This window comes from Miniopterus natalensis, chromosome 5 (assembly GCF_054644295.1).
Source record: "Miniopterus natalensis isolate mMinNat1 chromosome 5, mMinNat1.hap1, whole genome shotgun sequence".
Lineage (NCBI taxonomy): Eukaryota > Metazoa > Chordata > Mammalia > Chiroptera > Miniopteridae > Miniopterus > Miniopterus natalensis.
In genome coordinates, this window is record NC_142085.1 from 55281889 (window position 1) to 55300448 (window position 18560).

Consider the following 18560-nt stretch of genomic DNA (forward strand, 5'->3'; position numbering starts at 1 on the left):
CTGTGCTAACAAAACAAAAAACAACAAAAAGGAAAATACAGGTTATAATTAGCAAATTAATAAATTATCCTCTGCTGAAACTGCAGACCAGTATGCAGAGTTTGGGGGATTTTATTTTATTTTGTGTGGTTTTTTGTTGTGTTTTTTTTTAACTCAAGAGGTATTGAGGTATTGTCCTTAATAAAAGACCAGTAATGACTATTCACAAAGGAAACTGTATTTCTATTTACGAATCTTAAATTTCTTACCAGGTAGCCAAGCTTAGGACCATCTATAGCCTACTCATTGGGAGTTAAACTAAAATTTACTCTTTGGAAAAGATAAATTAAACTTTCCAATTGGCCTTTCCTGTTGCAAACATTTATAAAGGTTGGTTGTTAGGTTAGGGAAACTTATCTATGTTTAGCTCCATAGGAAACTATTATTCAGAATGAAGACATTGCTGCCCACTTGATGAGCCCTCATGTCTACGAGGCCTTAATATCCTAGAGGGCAGGGAGTGGGTTTGCTCTCCTCTGTGTACTTTGATGTATGGCACATAGTAGAAGATCTAAAAGTGCCTTCTGAGCCCTGGCCAGTGTGGCTCAGTTGGTCGAGCATCATCCATGCACCAAGAGGTTGCCAGTTCGATTCCCAGTAGGGGCTGTGCACAGGGCAGCTGATCGATGTTTCTCTCTCTCCCTCTCCCTTCCTCTCTCTAAAATCAATAAAAAACAGAGTTTAAAAAAAAAAAAAAAAGCCTTCTGAAAGAATGAATGCTAGGTACTGTTTTAAATGTTAACTCTGGGTCCTAGGAACCCTCCAGCATGATTCTAGGTCTTTTCATTCCGTGTAATATTTTGTGAGGATTGTGCTTCAGAGATAAACTTCTGCAATAAGTTTGCTGTGAGTGAAGTTCCGTGTCCCACACTAAAGAGGAACTAGAAAATGCTCCTGGGCTGGCCTGTGCATCTGGGGGTAGGTGAGAAGCTGTCCTGAAGTTGAGCTCTGCTCATGAAGCCCACTCAGCCCTCCTGCGGCCTTTCTTTACCTCCCAACCGAATCCTGGAGCCGTCTCTGAAAAAATGGCACCCATGACAGGTGCTCAGCTGCACTGCCTGGACCTGGGTCAGGAGGGAAGGGGAGTCAGTCAACACCTCCCCCTCTTCCCGTCAGAGGGAGGTCAGAGGTTATGGGCTGTACCACAGCACTCGGCATTTCTTCTTTCAGAATCGTGGGTGAAGCTAGGACCTTCCCTGGACTGTCTGTAGTAGTCTTCCCCTTTTTCTGGTGATTGAGAAACAAAACCTACCTTTTGTCATGACCTCAATCAAGCATATAGAACTAACCTCGGATAGTGTGCTGTCTTGTTAGCTTACCCCCCAAATCAGGAGGGCAGCAGGCTTCCTGGGTTGAACATGCTATAAGGCCAAAGTAATGAAAGTTTTTGCTTTGACAACTCAAATTCAGTCATGATAGGTATCGACTCTACCTCTGCAAATAGTGTGCTTCCAGTCTAAGTTAGGGAAGTGACATAACACGCCGGCATTCGTTTCCACTCCCTGCCCTGCGCCTTTTTCCCTAATAGAGCTCCAGTCTTTTCAGGCACCCACCCTGCACAGTGATGTCTTTCAGGTTCAGCCTCAAGGGGGTGGGTCCAGCGATTGGTCTAGTATAGGGATGAAACATGAAAAGAAGTCAGCTAGGTGGCTTCTGGGGAAGACTTCCTCACTGCTAAGGAAAAGATCCTCTTTTCATCTTCTGGAATTATCATATCCATATGTGATGACCAGAACTGTAGCAGCCACTGACTTCAACAGCAACTAAACACACTGATTAAACCAATCTAGTTCACCCCTCTTGTTTCGTATACAGTCATAAATTTCATTTTTGATTAAGCTTCTCTAAGTTGGACTTTGTGTTACTTGCAGGCAAAAGGATCCTACTATAGGCAGGGATTGGATCACAAGCAAAAGATACAGAAAGCGCACTTTTGCCACCTTTTAATCACACAGTATGTAAGTACCTAGAAGGAAGATTGAACTCCATTTGTATGCCCACCTCCAGCAATATAAAACTTAGGAAGCACACGTAGTGTGCCTTTATCTCTGCATTCTCTCAGTTCATTCAATGGGCACATATATCTTTCTCCAGAAAGAAAAAATATTAAAAGTGGCAGACTTCCTATGAATTTCTGGTTTTACAATTAATGAGACTGCAGTGGTTGGGATTGGTTTTCAAGTCCTAGTGTTGTTTTCTCCTGCTTGCTGCTCCTCTTGGTTTATTTGTGATCAGAAGAACAGGTGAGCACTGTGGTTTAGGGTCAGTGGAACAATTACTATGGTAAAAATAGGTTTTGATACACATCCGTGTTAAGACTGTAGCACCTTCTCAACTTTAAGACACTTTTGAGCTGTTATCGAAATTATTCTGAGGGTGTTTCTCTCTCCCTCATACATACTGGCTCAACTTCCTGGGGGAGATTCGCTTGTTATGGCATAAAATGTTGCAGGAGGAAACTGTTCAGAGTAGTTATTTATGCAGAATGAAATTGTGATGGGGCTAAAGAAATTATTTTTTATTTCAGTTCCCTTTGATAGTGGTTGAATTATCTTTACTATATACAAATATTACTTTTATGGTAGTTGAAGGAAGACAAAAAGAAATTATTGCTGCTAATATATCTTCACATTTTCTATAATACAGAGAATTTTTTCCAAAACATGACTGAGTTCTCCAAATTATGTCCAAACACATCTCTCTAGCTGACATTACCCTATTGATTTATGTGTCTCCCTGCCCCTGTAAAGTGTTAGTACTTTACTACAGTTATTTTTGTATCATTGGCACATTGTAGACATTCCACAAAAGCTTCTATTTCTTCTCTGAAATATTAAAGCCTTGGATTTTTAGTTGTTTTCCCACTTCACTAGCATTCTTCATTCAAAACATGTATCTTGCTCCAGTATCTTTATCCCCAGCCTTAATTATACACTTAAGAAATATATCAACCCTTGTATCAGGATGCTCAATTGCAGAGAACACACAACTCAAAATGACTCAATGAATAGGGCATTTATTATGTAACATGACAAAAACCTCAGAGCTAGGGCAGGTCTAGGATTGGTTAATTCAGAGGCACAACAATATATTTGAAGACCCAACTTGCTCTCATATTTCTGCCCTGCTCTCTCCTCCATCTGTTCTCCTTAATGTAATAATACCTCATGGTCCCAAGATAGCTGTCACATTCATCGAATACTGGGTGACCCTGACCTGCAGGGAAGAACTATTTCTTTCTGTAGTCTTCCTTTTCAGAGAAAGACCTTCCATTGGTTCTTTCAGCAGACTTCCTCTCATCTCATGGGCCAAAATTGCATCAGATAAGTAGAGCAAAGTACAAGCACTTCAGAGGGTCAAGGAAACTTAAATCAATGTGGTAGTATCAGCAAGAGAGATATATGTAGGCATATGTCTAAATCAATTGCTGGTGAGGGGAAGGGGACACCATGATTAGATCAATCATGGTTGACCAGGGCCAGAAGCAGCTTCTTCTGAGGTGCATGGAGAATGGATAGCTGAACAAAATTGGGGTAAGCAGCAAGGAAACCCTGCTGTGGGTTTGGAGGCAAGGCTGGGGGCTTGGGTAAAGGAAATGGGTTTGTGGTAAGTAACCAACAGAGAGTGCTAGAACACTCTTGCTGCCTTGATTGGTTTTTTATTTTTTATAAGTCTAATAAATATAATTCTGAAGGCAGTTCCCTTTCCTGGCATAGCCTAGATTCCTTCCTAACTGGGATTTAGTTCCCATTTTATTTTCAGTGTTCAGGAAACTTACAGGTTTTTTTTCCCCTCAAGATCAATGACAGAACAACTAAGAAATCATAAAATGGAACTGAATTGCTTTCATGCCATAATCTATCTGTGTAGCTATTTACCCGCCTATATCTAATTTGTTTTCTGCATAGGGTTTAAAAGAATTCTGTTAAAAAAAAAAAATTCTGTTAGCCACATGGTGAACTCATCAAGGCTTATTTATAAATGTGTTGTGAGAGTACCAAATTTTCTACAGTCCCGTGTAGGTTTTGAAGAATGGTTCATTATTTTGGCAGATGATTGGAAATTCAGTTGACCCTTAAACAATGTAGGAATTAGGGGTACTGACCCCATGCAGTTGAAAACTTGCATATAACTTTTGACTCCTCCAAAACTTAATTACAGTAGGCATTGGTTCCAGGGCGCCCCTTGGATACCTAAATCCATGGATACTGAAGCCCCATATCTAAAATGGCATAAAACAATGCAGAGTTGACTCTCCACATCCACAGACTCCCAACTGCTGATTGCAGTTATTGTTTTGGATTGGTGGTTGGTTGAATCCATGGATGTGAAACCCATGGGTACGAAGGACTGACTGTATTGAAAAAAAATCTGCATATAAGTTCAGACTGTGTTGTTTAGGGGTCACCTGTATACACAAAGAAATGTGCCTTAAGGTTTCTTGAGTTTCCAGAGTTCTTGATAGGTTGATGACACAACTGCGTTTCCACTCTTTACAGATCTTTGGACGTAGTGGATGGAGGACAGGTGGCAGGAGATCACCAGGAATTGACATTGCGCAGCAGGGAATCCCAGGTCTTTGACACCACCAGTGAGGTGCCTGGGCCTTTACCTGCAGAGTCCGGATTGTTTAAAAAGGTAATGCTTCATTTCCAACATATGGCTGCTGGGAATAAATGCTTTAATGAATTAAAACCCTGTAAAATAACCCCTGTCTGATTGACAAACGCATGCTTAAAGAGTAGTAAAATGGTAGGTGGTAAAAAGGGCATTTTATATCAAAGCACCATGATAATAAATAAGGAGTCTCAGGGGTGAGCTTGAATCTTGCTCTTTGCTGCCTTCAGGTGTTTTTCCTCATTGTCACAGCTTCCTTCACCTGCCTTTCCCTCTTACACAGGCTGTGCTTTCATTCGAAGCTATACACAGTAAGATGACATCAATAGTTGGAATTAGTGATTCTTTCCCTTGAAAAGCATTTTTACTACTTCCTACTGTAAGGCATTTAGAGTTGTTATATCAGTAGTTGCTTCTTAATATCTAGATGTTTCCACAGAAAGTTCTGACTTAATTATACTGCTTTAAAAGAAGAGTTCTCCCCAAGCTGATGGAAATTAGTAAGAAAAAAGGACATGGTGAGATTATCCGCTCATATTTTATATTTTCTTAGAACATGGGCAGGGAAATTCAACAGAGAATGCTTCCTATCTCAAAATAGTGTAATATCAATCAGAGAACCAGAAATATAAAATTAAATTTTACAAAATGTCAAAATTAAAAAATCAAATTTAAATTTAAACAAATGAAATACCCAGCTTACTATAATTTATACTTACTATCAATTTGGTTTTCACTTTGTTCTTCTTTCTTTTTAAGAAATAGTTTATAACTGGAAACAAAACCTGATAAATTTAGTCACTGGCCCCAGCTAGAGTTTCAAGTTGTTCCCCACATTTGTCCTTCAATAACTTAAAGTAAAATAATTCTCTAAGTAACATGCCATTAAATGTCCTATCATGTTTCTTTAAGTCCAGGTAACAATTTTTTATTTTTTATCTTTATTGATTCCAGAGAGAGGAAAGGAGAGGGAGAGAGAGCTGGAAACACCAATGATGAGAGTCACTGATCAGCTGCCTCTTGCACGACCCCTACTGGGGACCGAGTCTGCAACCTGGGCGTGTGCCCTGACTGGGAATCAAACTGCAATCTCCTGGATCCTAGGTCAATGCTCAAACGCTGAGCCAGAGAAGGGTCTGCGGTGCCCCCCACCCCCCTTAGTTTGTAGCCCAACAATGGCTGTGTTCTCTTCACAGTATTGATATCCCATTCGACATAGTCTCTCAACGCCGGCTGCTCTCCCAGGGTGCAGTCAAGGAGTCCTGGGCACTAGGTAGCCTACAGGAGGTACCCCAAGGCCAAGCCAGAGTGTCAGTGCCTCGAGGACTGGCAGGGAGAAGGTGGCCAGTTGGTACCTGTGGGAAAGGCACAGGTTTGAAGCCAGAAACAAATAAACTGGGAACCCAGTGTAGGATGGAGCCAGAGCAGGTAGAAGTAGGGCAGGAACTTGAGGAAGGGAACAAGCAGAGGCAGAATGTCATTCTGGCTACAGTGTCTCTGAGTGTCACTGGAAATGGGGTCACCCAGGCACACCTGTACCTGGAAATACCACAACAGGAAGAACTGGCTCCAGGGTCCACTTCAGGATCTGCCTGTTGTCTCTCTCACTGTCCCTCTCCCTCCTTCCAGTAGCCCTCGTTCACGCTGGGCTCCTGATCTTTCTGTCTGCATATTCTACTAGGGCTGGGAAAAAGGAAGGGGCTGGGAACAGACCTTGTCTTCTAGTGATGTGTTCTCATCCTTATGCCTGTTGAGATCACGGCTGAGAGGTGTAACTGGACCATTCGCAGAAGTGCGAGACTCCCCCAGGCTACCCTCCTGGCCAGTATTACTGGGAAACAAAAGTTAACTCCACTTAGATTCTGGGTAGTTCGTACCTATTGTGGGTGCCAGGGTACCTCCCACACCTCCAAAAGTACCCATCTCTTAGTCACTCTCTGCACTGAGCCTGTCATTTCCTGTGAGGTTTAGCAGGTTTACCAGGTGGTTATATCATGAGCACCCTTAGAGTCTTTTCCATGCAGAAGGTCATAAATTCTCAAGATTTCTGAGTTGATCTAGCCCTCTAAGTTATATCTATTTATTCAAACGAATGTTTACATTTTTAATTTTCATTAAAATTAAGCAGTTTGCCTTTCCCTGGACAACCAGAATTTGTTCACTCTCTATATTTGTTCTGTACATTCTATGTTGTTATATTTGTTTAACATGCTGTTAAAATTCCTTAGACATTCCTTGAAGCTGACAATACTATATTGACTCCTTCAATTAAAATCATACATTTGACCTACCTGCTTGTATAAATGAAAATATGGATTTGTAATTAAAAATATAGTATTGCCTCTCAAATGCATATATGCATCAATTAGGAAAAAAGTGTAACTACAAATCAAAACAGAATATTACTAGAATTTAAATCTTAGGTGCAAAAAATCACCAGGGATTTTATATTTATTTATATAAAACAATTTACCCTTTAAATGGCTACATACAGTGTTTAATCAATTTTAGAGTAGAAGATATGTTTATGTAAAATATTTATATTTCTAACAGACCATATTTTCATATGATAGAAAAGCATAAGGAAGTGAGATCATTAAAAGAAACATATATATATCGTATGTGACAAACATGTTAAATAATTCTTTTTTTGCATATAAGAGAGGATTAACATTGTATATTATATGTGTTCTGCTATATTTATTTTCATTCATGTACTTATATTTACCGTTTAAATTATTTTGTAAGTAAAAATGTCTTAATTCCGCTACATGGAGGTAGTTCCAGGATATATGGGAATGCTTTATTGATTAAAGCATTTCTTAAAAAAAAAAAAAAAAAAATAGAACAAACATAATGAGCAATGTGTTAATTAAAATTAGCATCTTCAAAAAGGCAAAATCACCTTCAGAAGCCTTTCAATGATTTCTAGTATAAAAATCCCCCTTCAGTTCTAATCACTTGTTTTGATCTAGAAAATTACATGTGACTAAGTGATTATAAGTGAAATTGTCATATTTTTAATCATTCTGGAGCCAAGTTCAAAAAGTAAAATGGAATAAGCAGCTACAGCAATTATGTCAATTATGTTATTAATTCAAGCAAGAAACAACTTTGCTTTAACCATTTGGATTCTTTCCTTCTCAGTGACCCAGATAAGGCCTGCTTCCCATTGCCTACAAGCGTGTGTGAACGTTCATGTGTATAAGTGTGTGTGTATGTGGACTTTTTAAAAGAAAAAGTCCACAAAAACCTCCAAAAGCACATCTACCTATAATCTACAGAGAAGAAAGCTTGCCAAAGCAGCACTGCTCCCTGTGAAGTCAGCTGTGCAGATTTTGATTCTTGTTCAAGCTTCTCTGTCGTTCAGGCGACATCTGTGAATATCTCCTCTCACTCTTGAGATTGGGGTGCTCCCAGTTATCCCAAACGGACAGGAATCTGCTTTAGTCTCAACTATCTCAGCCATGTTTCTGCCGCAACCACTTTTGCCAGCTGTTCCATTGCCCAGTTAATCTTATAATTGTCAAGGTGGAGTGTTTTCCAGTTTCCTGCCTGGTTATTCTAGTTTAGTCAAAAAGAACAATTCAATCTGACAAGTATTTGTCGAGGTAGCAAAGAGGGAAAAACATTTTCTAACACAATAATTAATAAATAGTAACGCAAGAGTAAACTCTGTGTTTTGCATTCTCACAACTGTAAACCTACTTTTGCGCACCCCGCGCGTAAGGAAGCCACGTGTGGGCACCAGAAAGAGCGCCTGTGCTGTGGCGTTGCCGAGATCAAGGTATCGGGGCAGCCTGGGGACAGTTGTCTCCAAAAAAGGCTGGTATTATTGGGTGCAGCAAGACCTGCCTCTCCTGCGTAGATTTCCTAAGTTGGGCATTCTATAGGATGGAGAATATTGCTTTAATATCCTAAGTATGGCATTACAAACAACAAGATCTTGTATGGCAGTTGTTTTTCTCATAAAAGTCGGTCTGGCCTTATAAGAAAAAGAGTGATTGCCTCTGTGGAGCCAGCTTTGGCAAAATCCAAGGTCTCTGTATCTATTTGTGATACTTTGCATTGAAAGGTGTCATCATTACAAGGCTGTAGCAGGAAATCAATGAGTGATTTGTTTTCCTCTCCATCCCAAGTGCATGTGTTGTCTCTCTTTGAGGCAGTGACGGAGGGTGATGCTTATTTATATATGCATAAATAAACATAGAAATATAGAAATATATATCAGCCAGTCCATTTCCTGTATTCATCCAAACTAGAAGGTTTTGTCTGTGGTAGGGTTTTGTGAGTTTTTTAAAGAGTGTGGTAATATATTTATTAATTTTTCTTCCAAATATTATTTGCTTACTGCAGAAATTTCTAACAGTACTGAAATATACAAAATAAAGAGTTAAATCCTCTCTTCACTCTTGATGGTAGCTAGGTTGGTGTCTGTCCTTTCAGACTTTTTCTTATGCATTTATATAAACAGAATCTATTTATGCTACCAAAGGGATCATACACTGCATATAATTTCTAACTTATGTTTTTACCAAGCCTTTTTTGTGATTATCTTTCCAAGTCAGTATCTATAAATATGCTTCTTTTGATTTGCTATATAGTATTTCAAATGTATAATGTGGCATTATATAGTTTACCAATCTTTATGGACATTTAAGCTGTTTCCACTTTCTTTTATAAACAATGCTGTCTTTATGGGTTTTGTTATTGTTGTCGTTGTCAGTATTTCTGTGGTATAAATTCCCTAGAAATTGAATTAACCTAGTCAAAAGCACGTTTATTTTTAAATGCTATAAGTACTATCAAATTGCTCATAAAAGGTTTTATCAACCTAAGCTCCCAACCAAAGTGAATACATGGGCCTATTTTTCTATCACTTTATGAATATTGTATGTAATCAGTCTTTCTCGTTTTGCCAACCTCTTGGTATGTCATTGTTTAAATTTGCAGTTCTCCAATTAAGAATGAGGCTGAGCGCTTTTTCAAATGTTTATTGGCCATTTTTCTTCAGTGAATTATCTTTTCATGGTCTTTGCTCATTTTTATATTGGGTTGTTTATCTTTTTGAAGATACTGTGATAAAGTGATAATCACTGGTATTCAGGATTGATGAAGATGAGTTTTTATAAGGGGCATTTTTATCTTTCTTGTATTCTTTTTCTTTTTAAATAACTTAGTGTTCTGGCATTCCAGCAGGATTTAAATTTGTTGTGTGGTGGGGAGGAACTGTTTAGTGAAAAACCAAAATGCTCCTCCTCCCTCAGTGGAGGGGAGTGTCAAGGAGTCGGACAGCAGGAGAGGGACTTCTGAAATCATCTTTTTGGTCACTCATCCAATGGAATTAAATAAAGGTTTCAGGAGAGTAACAGAAATGCCCTTCCCTCTCACCTATCCCAGTGCTGTTCCTGCTTATTGTTCAGTCCCTTTGTTCAAATGAATTTCTTGCACTTAGTATTAAACATATTTACAACACTCTTAGGCTCAAACCATCCAGGACTGAGGACATTGAAATGAAGTCCTTTGGGAGTCCGATTCCAGCTCTAGTCAGGAGAGGGCCAATCCTTTCATGAATATCTGGGCAGTGATCATCCTGACCAGCATGCCTGTCTTGCTGTGAGGGCTCACTTATGATGGTGAAGCTCAGGGCATCTACAAAGCTCTCTGTAAGTAGTAATTACTATTAATGCTCTTTGACATCCTTATATTTCAAGCTGATTCCTACCAGCGAACGCAGCACAGGGGGGAATTAAAGCTCTTGTGACATCATTCCCATAATAAAGAGGAGTCTCTGGCCAGTGATGCTCATTTGTTTCCTGAGGACATCAAGAGAGGATCACATCCTTGTTTTGGCTGGAGAGATGAAGAATTAGGGGCTTGTCTTCCTTTGAATCGATAAAGGATTTTTCCTAATTATAACAATATTGGTTTTGGTGAAACCCCTCATTGGGGATCCCTTCTTTTGCCAAGAACAAAGACCTCTGGCTGCGCTCTGACATTTGAGCCAACTGGATCCGTATCTGGTTGCATATGTAGCACTGGACACTCCACTCCTGCAATACTTCTTATTCTCTCTTGAGAGAAATCTGAAGACGTGTCCAACGCAGAGCCTCGATGGGGGGTCAAACCTGCTGCAGGTGTGGCTGTGGCAGGTGTCACTGCTGTGCCAACAACCGCAGCCGGAGCATTGACTCTCGGAATAGGTGTCCTGACTCCCGGAATAGAAACGAAAATTCCAGAAACAGGTACCATGACCGGGATTTTGAGGTAAGTCCTTGCTAAGGCAATCCTTCTGAATCACTGACTTGTCTAATGTCTCTTTAATAATGTTTGAGTATGAGGCACATGATTGTGAATCAGTATCTATTATGCAGGGCTAATGCCACGATAGTCTCACATATTTGAAAGTATTCTGGGCATTATTTAGGAATATACTCGCTTAGATACCTTTTTTTCTGACTGTTAAATGGGTTGGTTTTTGTGTTGTTTTGTTTTTTGGTTTGTTTTTTTGAGGGGGTGTTTATGGTTTGTTTGTTTTTGCAATTGGTCAGAGCTTAACTAGGACAGTAAATGCCAGTGGGGGTAGCTCCTGCCGGGTACTGTGGAGCCCAGGGGATCCTTTGGGGCTGCAATAGGAAGAAAGGGTTGAATGAGAAGCTGGGTGAGGCAGGAACTCAGGCTCGTGAGCTTCGGGCCATGCCTTCACTCAGAAACAAGAAGCTCACTTGTTTCTGTTTTCTACTTACGACTGACCTGTGTACAATTTCTCCTGAAAAAAATGCTTACTGCTGAAATAAATCATGAAAACTACCAGATAAGATTTCATATAATGCTCTTCCACACCTAGTATCTATAAGTTTATGTAACACTTTAATTAATGTCATTATCATATTGCCTTTAAAAAGTTATCACACTGCTCTCATTAACTTGTTATTTATATGTGCCCCCCACCAATGCAGGCTTCTTCTCTATTTTTACCTAGCTAACTTGCCTATTACATCTTTAAACCTGAAGAAGCTGCTCGTCACTATAGAATTTTCTTTTTTTAAATATATCTTTATTGATTTCAGAGAGAGGAAAGGAGAGGGAGAGAGAGATAGAAACATCAATGATGAGAAAGTCATTGGTCGAGCCCACAGCCTGGGCATATGCCCTGACCGGGAATCGAACCCTGATCGCCTGGATCCTAGGTCGATGCTCAACCGCTGAGCCACGCCCGGCCAGGCTAGAATTTTCTTTACTGTGTAGCATCACTTCATATTAACAAATTGTTTTGAAATGTATTCATATTTTTCCAAGCATTAGCTACCTTGAATATCTAGTTTCATCTCTAAATCTGATGAGGATATTCTTGATTGCTTCCTTCTGGTCATTCATAAAGTCACTGAATAGAATGATATTTAAGTTGGAATTATTGGGGGATGGTAGTTGAATAGACTGGCATTCTGACCTTTCTATTTTGCCAGCTGTTCTTGCAATGAGTCGCCTTTTCTATGAAATATTTGCAAGGCTGTGAGGAAATATTTATTGACTGTCATCCAAAGTACTAAATGGAGCATCACATATTTCGAAGCATAAATAGTAATGAAGGAATGAGTATGTGGATTACAGGATAAAAGGAAGGACTACAGGGCTGAAGTACACAAAATAAGGGAGGGAATTCAGATACCCGTGTGCTCAGCATTCATTCAGAGCTCACTGAGAGTCCCTAGTGCTTCTGCAACTTTAATGCTAACATTCTGCCAGTGGCTTATCCTTTGTTCCTTATGTTTGGTTCATGTGCTGTTTATTTATTCATTTCATGTTTGCTAATGAGGTACCTTGGGAGTTTCTCCTTTCAGCAAAAATAGAAGGGACTGAAAGGGAGCTTGTTGGAAGTACACTGACTGACTCAGTCACACGAAGTACCAACTTACCCAAAAATAAGCCTAAAAGAAATGACAAACTATTTTATTTAAGACTAGAATGTGAGATGCAGTCTATCAGTTTCATTTGATATTATGTTGTTCTATCTTATAATTAAGAAAGGCATCAGAATCAAGGTGATATGTGAACGCATGAGAGGTAAATTACCCGAAGTGGAATGTGTTTGGTTAGAGAGAATGGTACAGAAAGAAGCCTTAGGAAGAGAATTTTTTTTTCAGGAATAAGTGTGGAGTGAGATTCAAATTTTTTTTGATCTTCACCCGAGAATATGTTTCTTGATTTTGGAGAGAGAGGGAGAGAGAGAGAGAAACATCAGTCGTTTGCCTCCAGGGAACAAACCTGTAACCCAGGCATGTGCCCTGACTGGGAATCAAACCTGCAACCCTTTGGTGCACAGGATGGTGCTCCAACCAACTCAGCCATCTGGCCAGGGTGGAATTCCATTTTTAAATACAGACGAAATTGTAAGGTTTTGAGCAAAGAAGCATTCAGGGTGAATGAAGTATTTCAGAGGTAGTGGCATTGATAATCCTGGTGTGATGGAAGGGTGTGTGAGGTATTGGGAAATAGAAAGCTGTGAATGCAGATGGGGAGTGGAGTCTCAGAACTACCCAAAAGGCTATTAAAACAGCACAGGCTTGGGGTGGTGAACACACAATACAATATATAGAGCATGTATCATAGACATGTACCCGTGAAACCTATATAATTTTATTAACGAATGCCACCCCAATAAATTCAGTAAAAAGAAAAACAATTCAGGCTTGTGTTAAGGTAGAGGCTGTTGAATGGGCTGAAGTTAAAAGATCTGAATATAGATTACATGTAGGGGCAAAGTGGACGGAATGAAAATATTTCAAGGTTCTTAATTTAGGAGGCTAGAAAAATGGTGTTCCTGATGACGAATGAAACTTTTCAGAAAGGGAGACTGCAAGGAAAAAGTGAAATGTGCTTTTTAGAAAATGTTGAGTTTGAAGTAATAACTTGAAGACTGGGTAGAAAATTTTAGATTCATAGAGAGAGCAGTATGAAGAAATAGATTTGAGATCTCATCAGAACAAATTAGATCTGAAAACTTTCAAAGTTGTTTTTTCTTTTCTCCCCTGCTTTCCTGTCTTCTTTCCTTGCTTCCTTTGTTCCTTCATTTTTTTGTGTGTAAATTGACATCAAAGCTCATCCGGCTGCCAAATCTGACCTGAACTCTCATGAAGCAATTTACTATCTTTAATTTTCCCTCTCTGAGTGAATTGTCATACATATTTGCTGTAGAAGTATTAATGCAGTTTGGTATATGTACCTATTACCTTTCCAAAATCTGAAGTTTCTTACTTTAACCTACTGTGGCCCCAGTGGCTTTCCTGAGGGATTGTGGGCCTGTAGTAAGTTTAGAGAAAGAATGCCAGTGAGGGACCTCACAAAGTCATCCATAAGTGTTGAATATACAATGAGAGATTTATAATGAGTGATTAAACTTAAAAAGAAATAAATAATTCACACAAGTAGAAGGTAAAAAATAAAAGAGGAAATTCAAGAAATAGGTGAGTTGACAAGGATAGTGAATTTGACAAACAGAAAGATAAGGTTGAGCCGTACAGTTCTTGAAGGTTGTGGGAGCCGAGGAAACTGGGCTCTGGGAGCTGGAGAGGGGAGGCAGAGACTGGAGGGGGGGAGGGGGGGAGGCTAGAGGCTGCTCCCCCTTGTCCTGCTCCTTAAGACAGGACACACTAGGCCGTTTTAGATGCAGAAAGGACAATACTAGAAATGCTTCAGAAGGAGGGAATCATTCGGGAGTAAAACCTGGTTGAGAGGAGGATCTTGAGCACCGGTGGGCCATGGTTTTGGAGAGGAGGAGGGACACACTCTCAAACCAAGGGAAAGTGTCAGAATGTGAAGTCGACAGGAGAATGAATTCACACTCAAGCTTCACTTTTCTTTGTAGAGAAAGAAATACAGTTACTCCCCAAAAATGGGTCTGGGGGAGAATTGATGATTGATTGAGAAGAGTGGGGTTTAGGAGTAACCATTGACAAAAGTGTGGTAGGAATTCACCAGGAAACTGATGGCTGTAGAAAGGACAGGATGAGTTAAACACCATAAATCTCTGCAGTCCACATGGGTGCAGAGTCCTGTTTGGCCAGGACTCTTGTTCAATGTGATCTAGTTTCCCAGTCCACAAAAATGGGATATTATTTTGCTCTCCCAGCAGACATGTGGTTGTGGCCCATAAAGTGATGCACACAAAATGATCACTTGCCGTTAGTTTTCCTAATAACGAGCAGGTAGCCTCCCAGGACTGTTGAAGGTTAGGACTGCCACGCTGCCAGCCTCCTAAAGGCCTGCCTCCCCCGCCTCTTTTGTGCTCTCACCCCATGACTCTGCATAGAGCAGCAGAGTCGTCTTGTCTTTTCAAGACATAAATCAGATGCTACTACTTCTCTGCTTGTCACTCTCCATCAGCTTCCCATTACACAAGACAAAAGTATGGTAGGGTTTCTAGGCCCTTTGTGAACTGGCCCCTGCCTCTACCTAACTCACCACCTGCCCCGTGCTCTGCTCCAGCCACACTGGAACAGTTACTTGAACATGCCAACCCTTTCTTGCCTTGAGAACTCGGCACTGCCTGTTTGCTGGCCTGGAATGCTCTTTCCCAGGCCTCATGGGACTGATTCCTTCTTGTCCTTCTCATCTTAGATTTAATGTCACCCCTGTAGGAAGGCCACTTGGTCATGATCACCTTGACTACATGAATTATCTGTATAGTACATATTACTATCTATTTTCCTGCTTCTTTATGATTTGTCTTTCCCCCCTACAATGTAAACTCTGCGAAGCAGAGATTTTTGTCTCTTGCTCACTGCCATGAACAATGTCTGCCACATAGTAGGTGCTCAATAAATGTTAGTTGAACGAATAAATTGCTGTTTCTCTGTACCTTTTACTTTCAACTTAATTGCCTTAACTATTTTATTTCTCGATGACTACTTAATACTTAGTAGGTATTCAGCAATTTGTCCAATTTTCTTAATTCGGTTTGCTTTATTAATTTTGATTTGACACAGTAAGTACAGAACATTGCTTCTCTATTCTACAGTTTTGTAACTGATGGGATTAACCACCCCTACAATATTTCCTAAGCAGTTGAGTTAAAAACCTGCTTGTTTCCTTGTGCCACAACTTTCCCATCCATTGTCCCAATTAATGGCATTAAAAGAAAAACACACACAAACCTGCATAACAGAAAGTCAGTATTTTTGGTTAGGAACCAGTTTTGTAACAAACAGCTTAGGCAACTCCAGCTCAAGGCCCATGGAGTCTCCGGTTTAGAGATAGTAAGCTGTCATTCATGCTGGTGGGGAAGGTGTAGCACCCCTCTGAGCACTCAGGCTGTCAGGCCAAGTCCTGGACTTTTCCTGAGGGACAGGGAGTTTCCCTTTGCTTCCTGGGGTGTTGGTGTAGTCACTCCTTTCCAGCCTGTCCAACAACAGCCAGGTAAACACAATGCCTTGTAACACACACCCAGAAGAATTGAACTGACTGAAAGCCAGCCATAGGTAAGGGATTAAATAAGAAATAGAAATAAAATAATTCCACAATATTAAAAAGATGAATCTAGATAGGGAAACCAAAAAGCAAGTATATAATCATAAAAATGAAATAGGGTGGGTCTACTTAGACCACCTTCCTCAGAATGATTGACAGCTTTGTGAAGATCTCACAGTATTATTAATATGTGTCACTCCTAAAGGGACATATTAGCTGCCTGTCCCACAAAGCGTCTTTATATTTAGCACTATGCAATCATTAATTAGCTCAAATTTGAGCTCCTGAGTTGGTATCATTATCTATGTTTTGTAAACAAGGAAAAAGCAAGGGTGTTGGTGCTCAGACTCCAAGCAATGTGTTGCTGGGCTCAGTAAAGAATCCTGGAGCTCCTGACTCTCAGCCTGAACTTGGGTTTCCTGCACTGTTGAATCAATAGATTATATTATTGAAGCCAGCCAAATGGAAATGACTCAGATACATACTGTTCTCGCAGTACTTCAGTCTCACCCTTGTGGTTTTCTACGTGAAAGGAGACTGCTCTCTGCTTGGCATGGTTGGAGTCTGGAGGAGAGGGACTACAGAGAAAGGGGGAGTATGGCTTGGTAAAACAGAAGGGACATGCAGCAGATGATTTCTAGTCTTTAGAGAGAAGTTCCTGAACTTAGCTGTTTGAGGATGTCTCTTAAGTCTGAAGGATATGTGGATCTTCAAGGAGCAGGGCTGAACTTGCAACTTGGCCTCCCCTTACAAAATGTTTCTGGTAAATCCTTTAAGCAAAATGCAGACTAATCCTGTCCTTAAAGAAGTATCCCAGCACCTAGAATGGCAGAACAAAAAGCTGTGAAAACAGGCAGAATGCTTTATAACATCAACGTGTGGGTCTGCTTGGCAGGCATGTCATGGGCACCTGCCTCATCCACTGATAGGTAATACTAACCTGGTTTTTGCTATTCACATTTTTACAAGATCATATCTATTTTAGTCTTCACAATAAATTATTCAAATCAACCCAGAAGCCTTTTTTGTACTAAATGGGTAAAGAAGTACCTAGGGGTTAATTCCTGGAACACCACACCTCAAGAGACTTCCCTAGTGCTTGATACAATTTCTTGAATGCAAGTTACTATCTCAAGGAATCTAACAGCCAGGTGACAAGTGGTGTGTGGTCCACCTGGAAATGAGGAGGCAGCCTTGGACTATTTCAGTTCTCCAAGCCTCTCTCCTTTCCAAAGCATATTTTAGCCCTGTTAAACACTCTTTATGCCAGACACTCAGAAAAGAAAAAGGGCCTGTTTGTTTGCATGCCATAACCAAGAAGGATAGAATAAACAAAAACAGGTAATAGAACAGAGAAAAAAGATAGGCTCTTTCGCCCCCTGCCTCTTATCTTTGTTCTGATTCAGGGAGAGAAGTTTAATAGTAACTCTCAAAACATTTATTTTTCAATAGATAGGACTGACCCAGTAAAAAGTTCACGGATTCAGCATATTTTAAAGCAGAATATTTACTCTCTGAACATAGGCATATCCGTATGGCTTTAGCTTCTCTTTTGCAGGGGAAGAAAATGATCACAGTGTTCTATGAAAAATTTTGCAAATGTAAGCTGATACCTGCTTTACATCTTTAATCAGAGGTGGAATTTGAAAAAAAAGTCTTTCAAGTAGTGTTTTTTCTTCAGAGACTTATTAGAGTAGGAATTAATTTTGTTGAATTATTTTTATTTTTAAATTAAATTGGAGTCTCATGAACACTAACTGTATGTTTCTGTGGAAATATAAATCACTTAAAATATTTTGGAGAACTGGATGTCTATAGCTGAACTGAAATACTTTGCTGTCTGGAACCTTGGAAAGTGAGTTGTTTAGGTAACTGAGTTTTATAGATGACTTAATGTTTATCTTGTAGGTTAAAAACTTTAAAATTTGTACTGCTTTGAATAAAAGCTATCTAAATATATATTTATTTTTTGTTTTTTAAATAGAATGTGCTAAACATTATTTATCTTCTTCTTGGTAAAGTGTGATTATTACAGATAATAGGTTTTTTATGGAAATACAGTAATGTTCTCAGAACTTGACATGTATGTTCTCTCTGCTGTTACAGTAAAAGGAGAATGTTGGCCGAGGGGAAAGATAATGGAAAAACCATTAAATAATTAGCTAATTATACTTACTTAGTTCTTTTATGTGTTTAAGGTACATAGGAATTATTTTTAGTGTAAAAAAATTTCCTCTGCCCTAAAGGAGTTTATGAAATGGATGGGAAGGCCAGAGAAATGTACATGGAAAAATTAAAATGAAATAACAGCAAATATGAGATCAGTGTTGCTGTGTAGGTACACAAAGGCAGGTGGGCTTGAGAGATGTGTGTAAACAGACTTGCAGTCTGTTTAGGGCTTTAAAACTTTGGGCTTTATCCTGAGGACAGTGGGTAGT

General features: G+C 39.7%; 1 protein-coding gene across 1 annotated transcript in view; it reads left to right on the forward strand.

The window, feature by feature from the left end:
* The window catches only part of CRYBG1 (crystallin beta-gamma domain containing 1), a 155092-nt gene that overhangs the window by 55653 nt on the left and 80879 nt on the right, over positions 1 to 18560 (forward strand). Inside the window, exon 2 of the mRNA XM_016217516.2 lies at positions 4539 to 4677. Coding sequence (XP_016073002.2) covers positions 4539 to 4677 — 139 coding nt within the window. The remainder of the gene's footprint in view (positions 1 to 4538; positions 4678 to 18560) is intronic.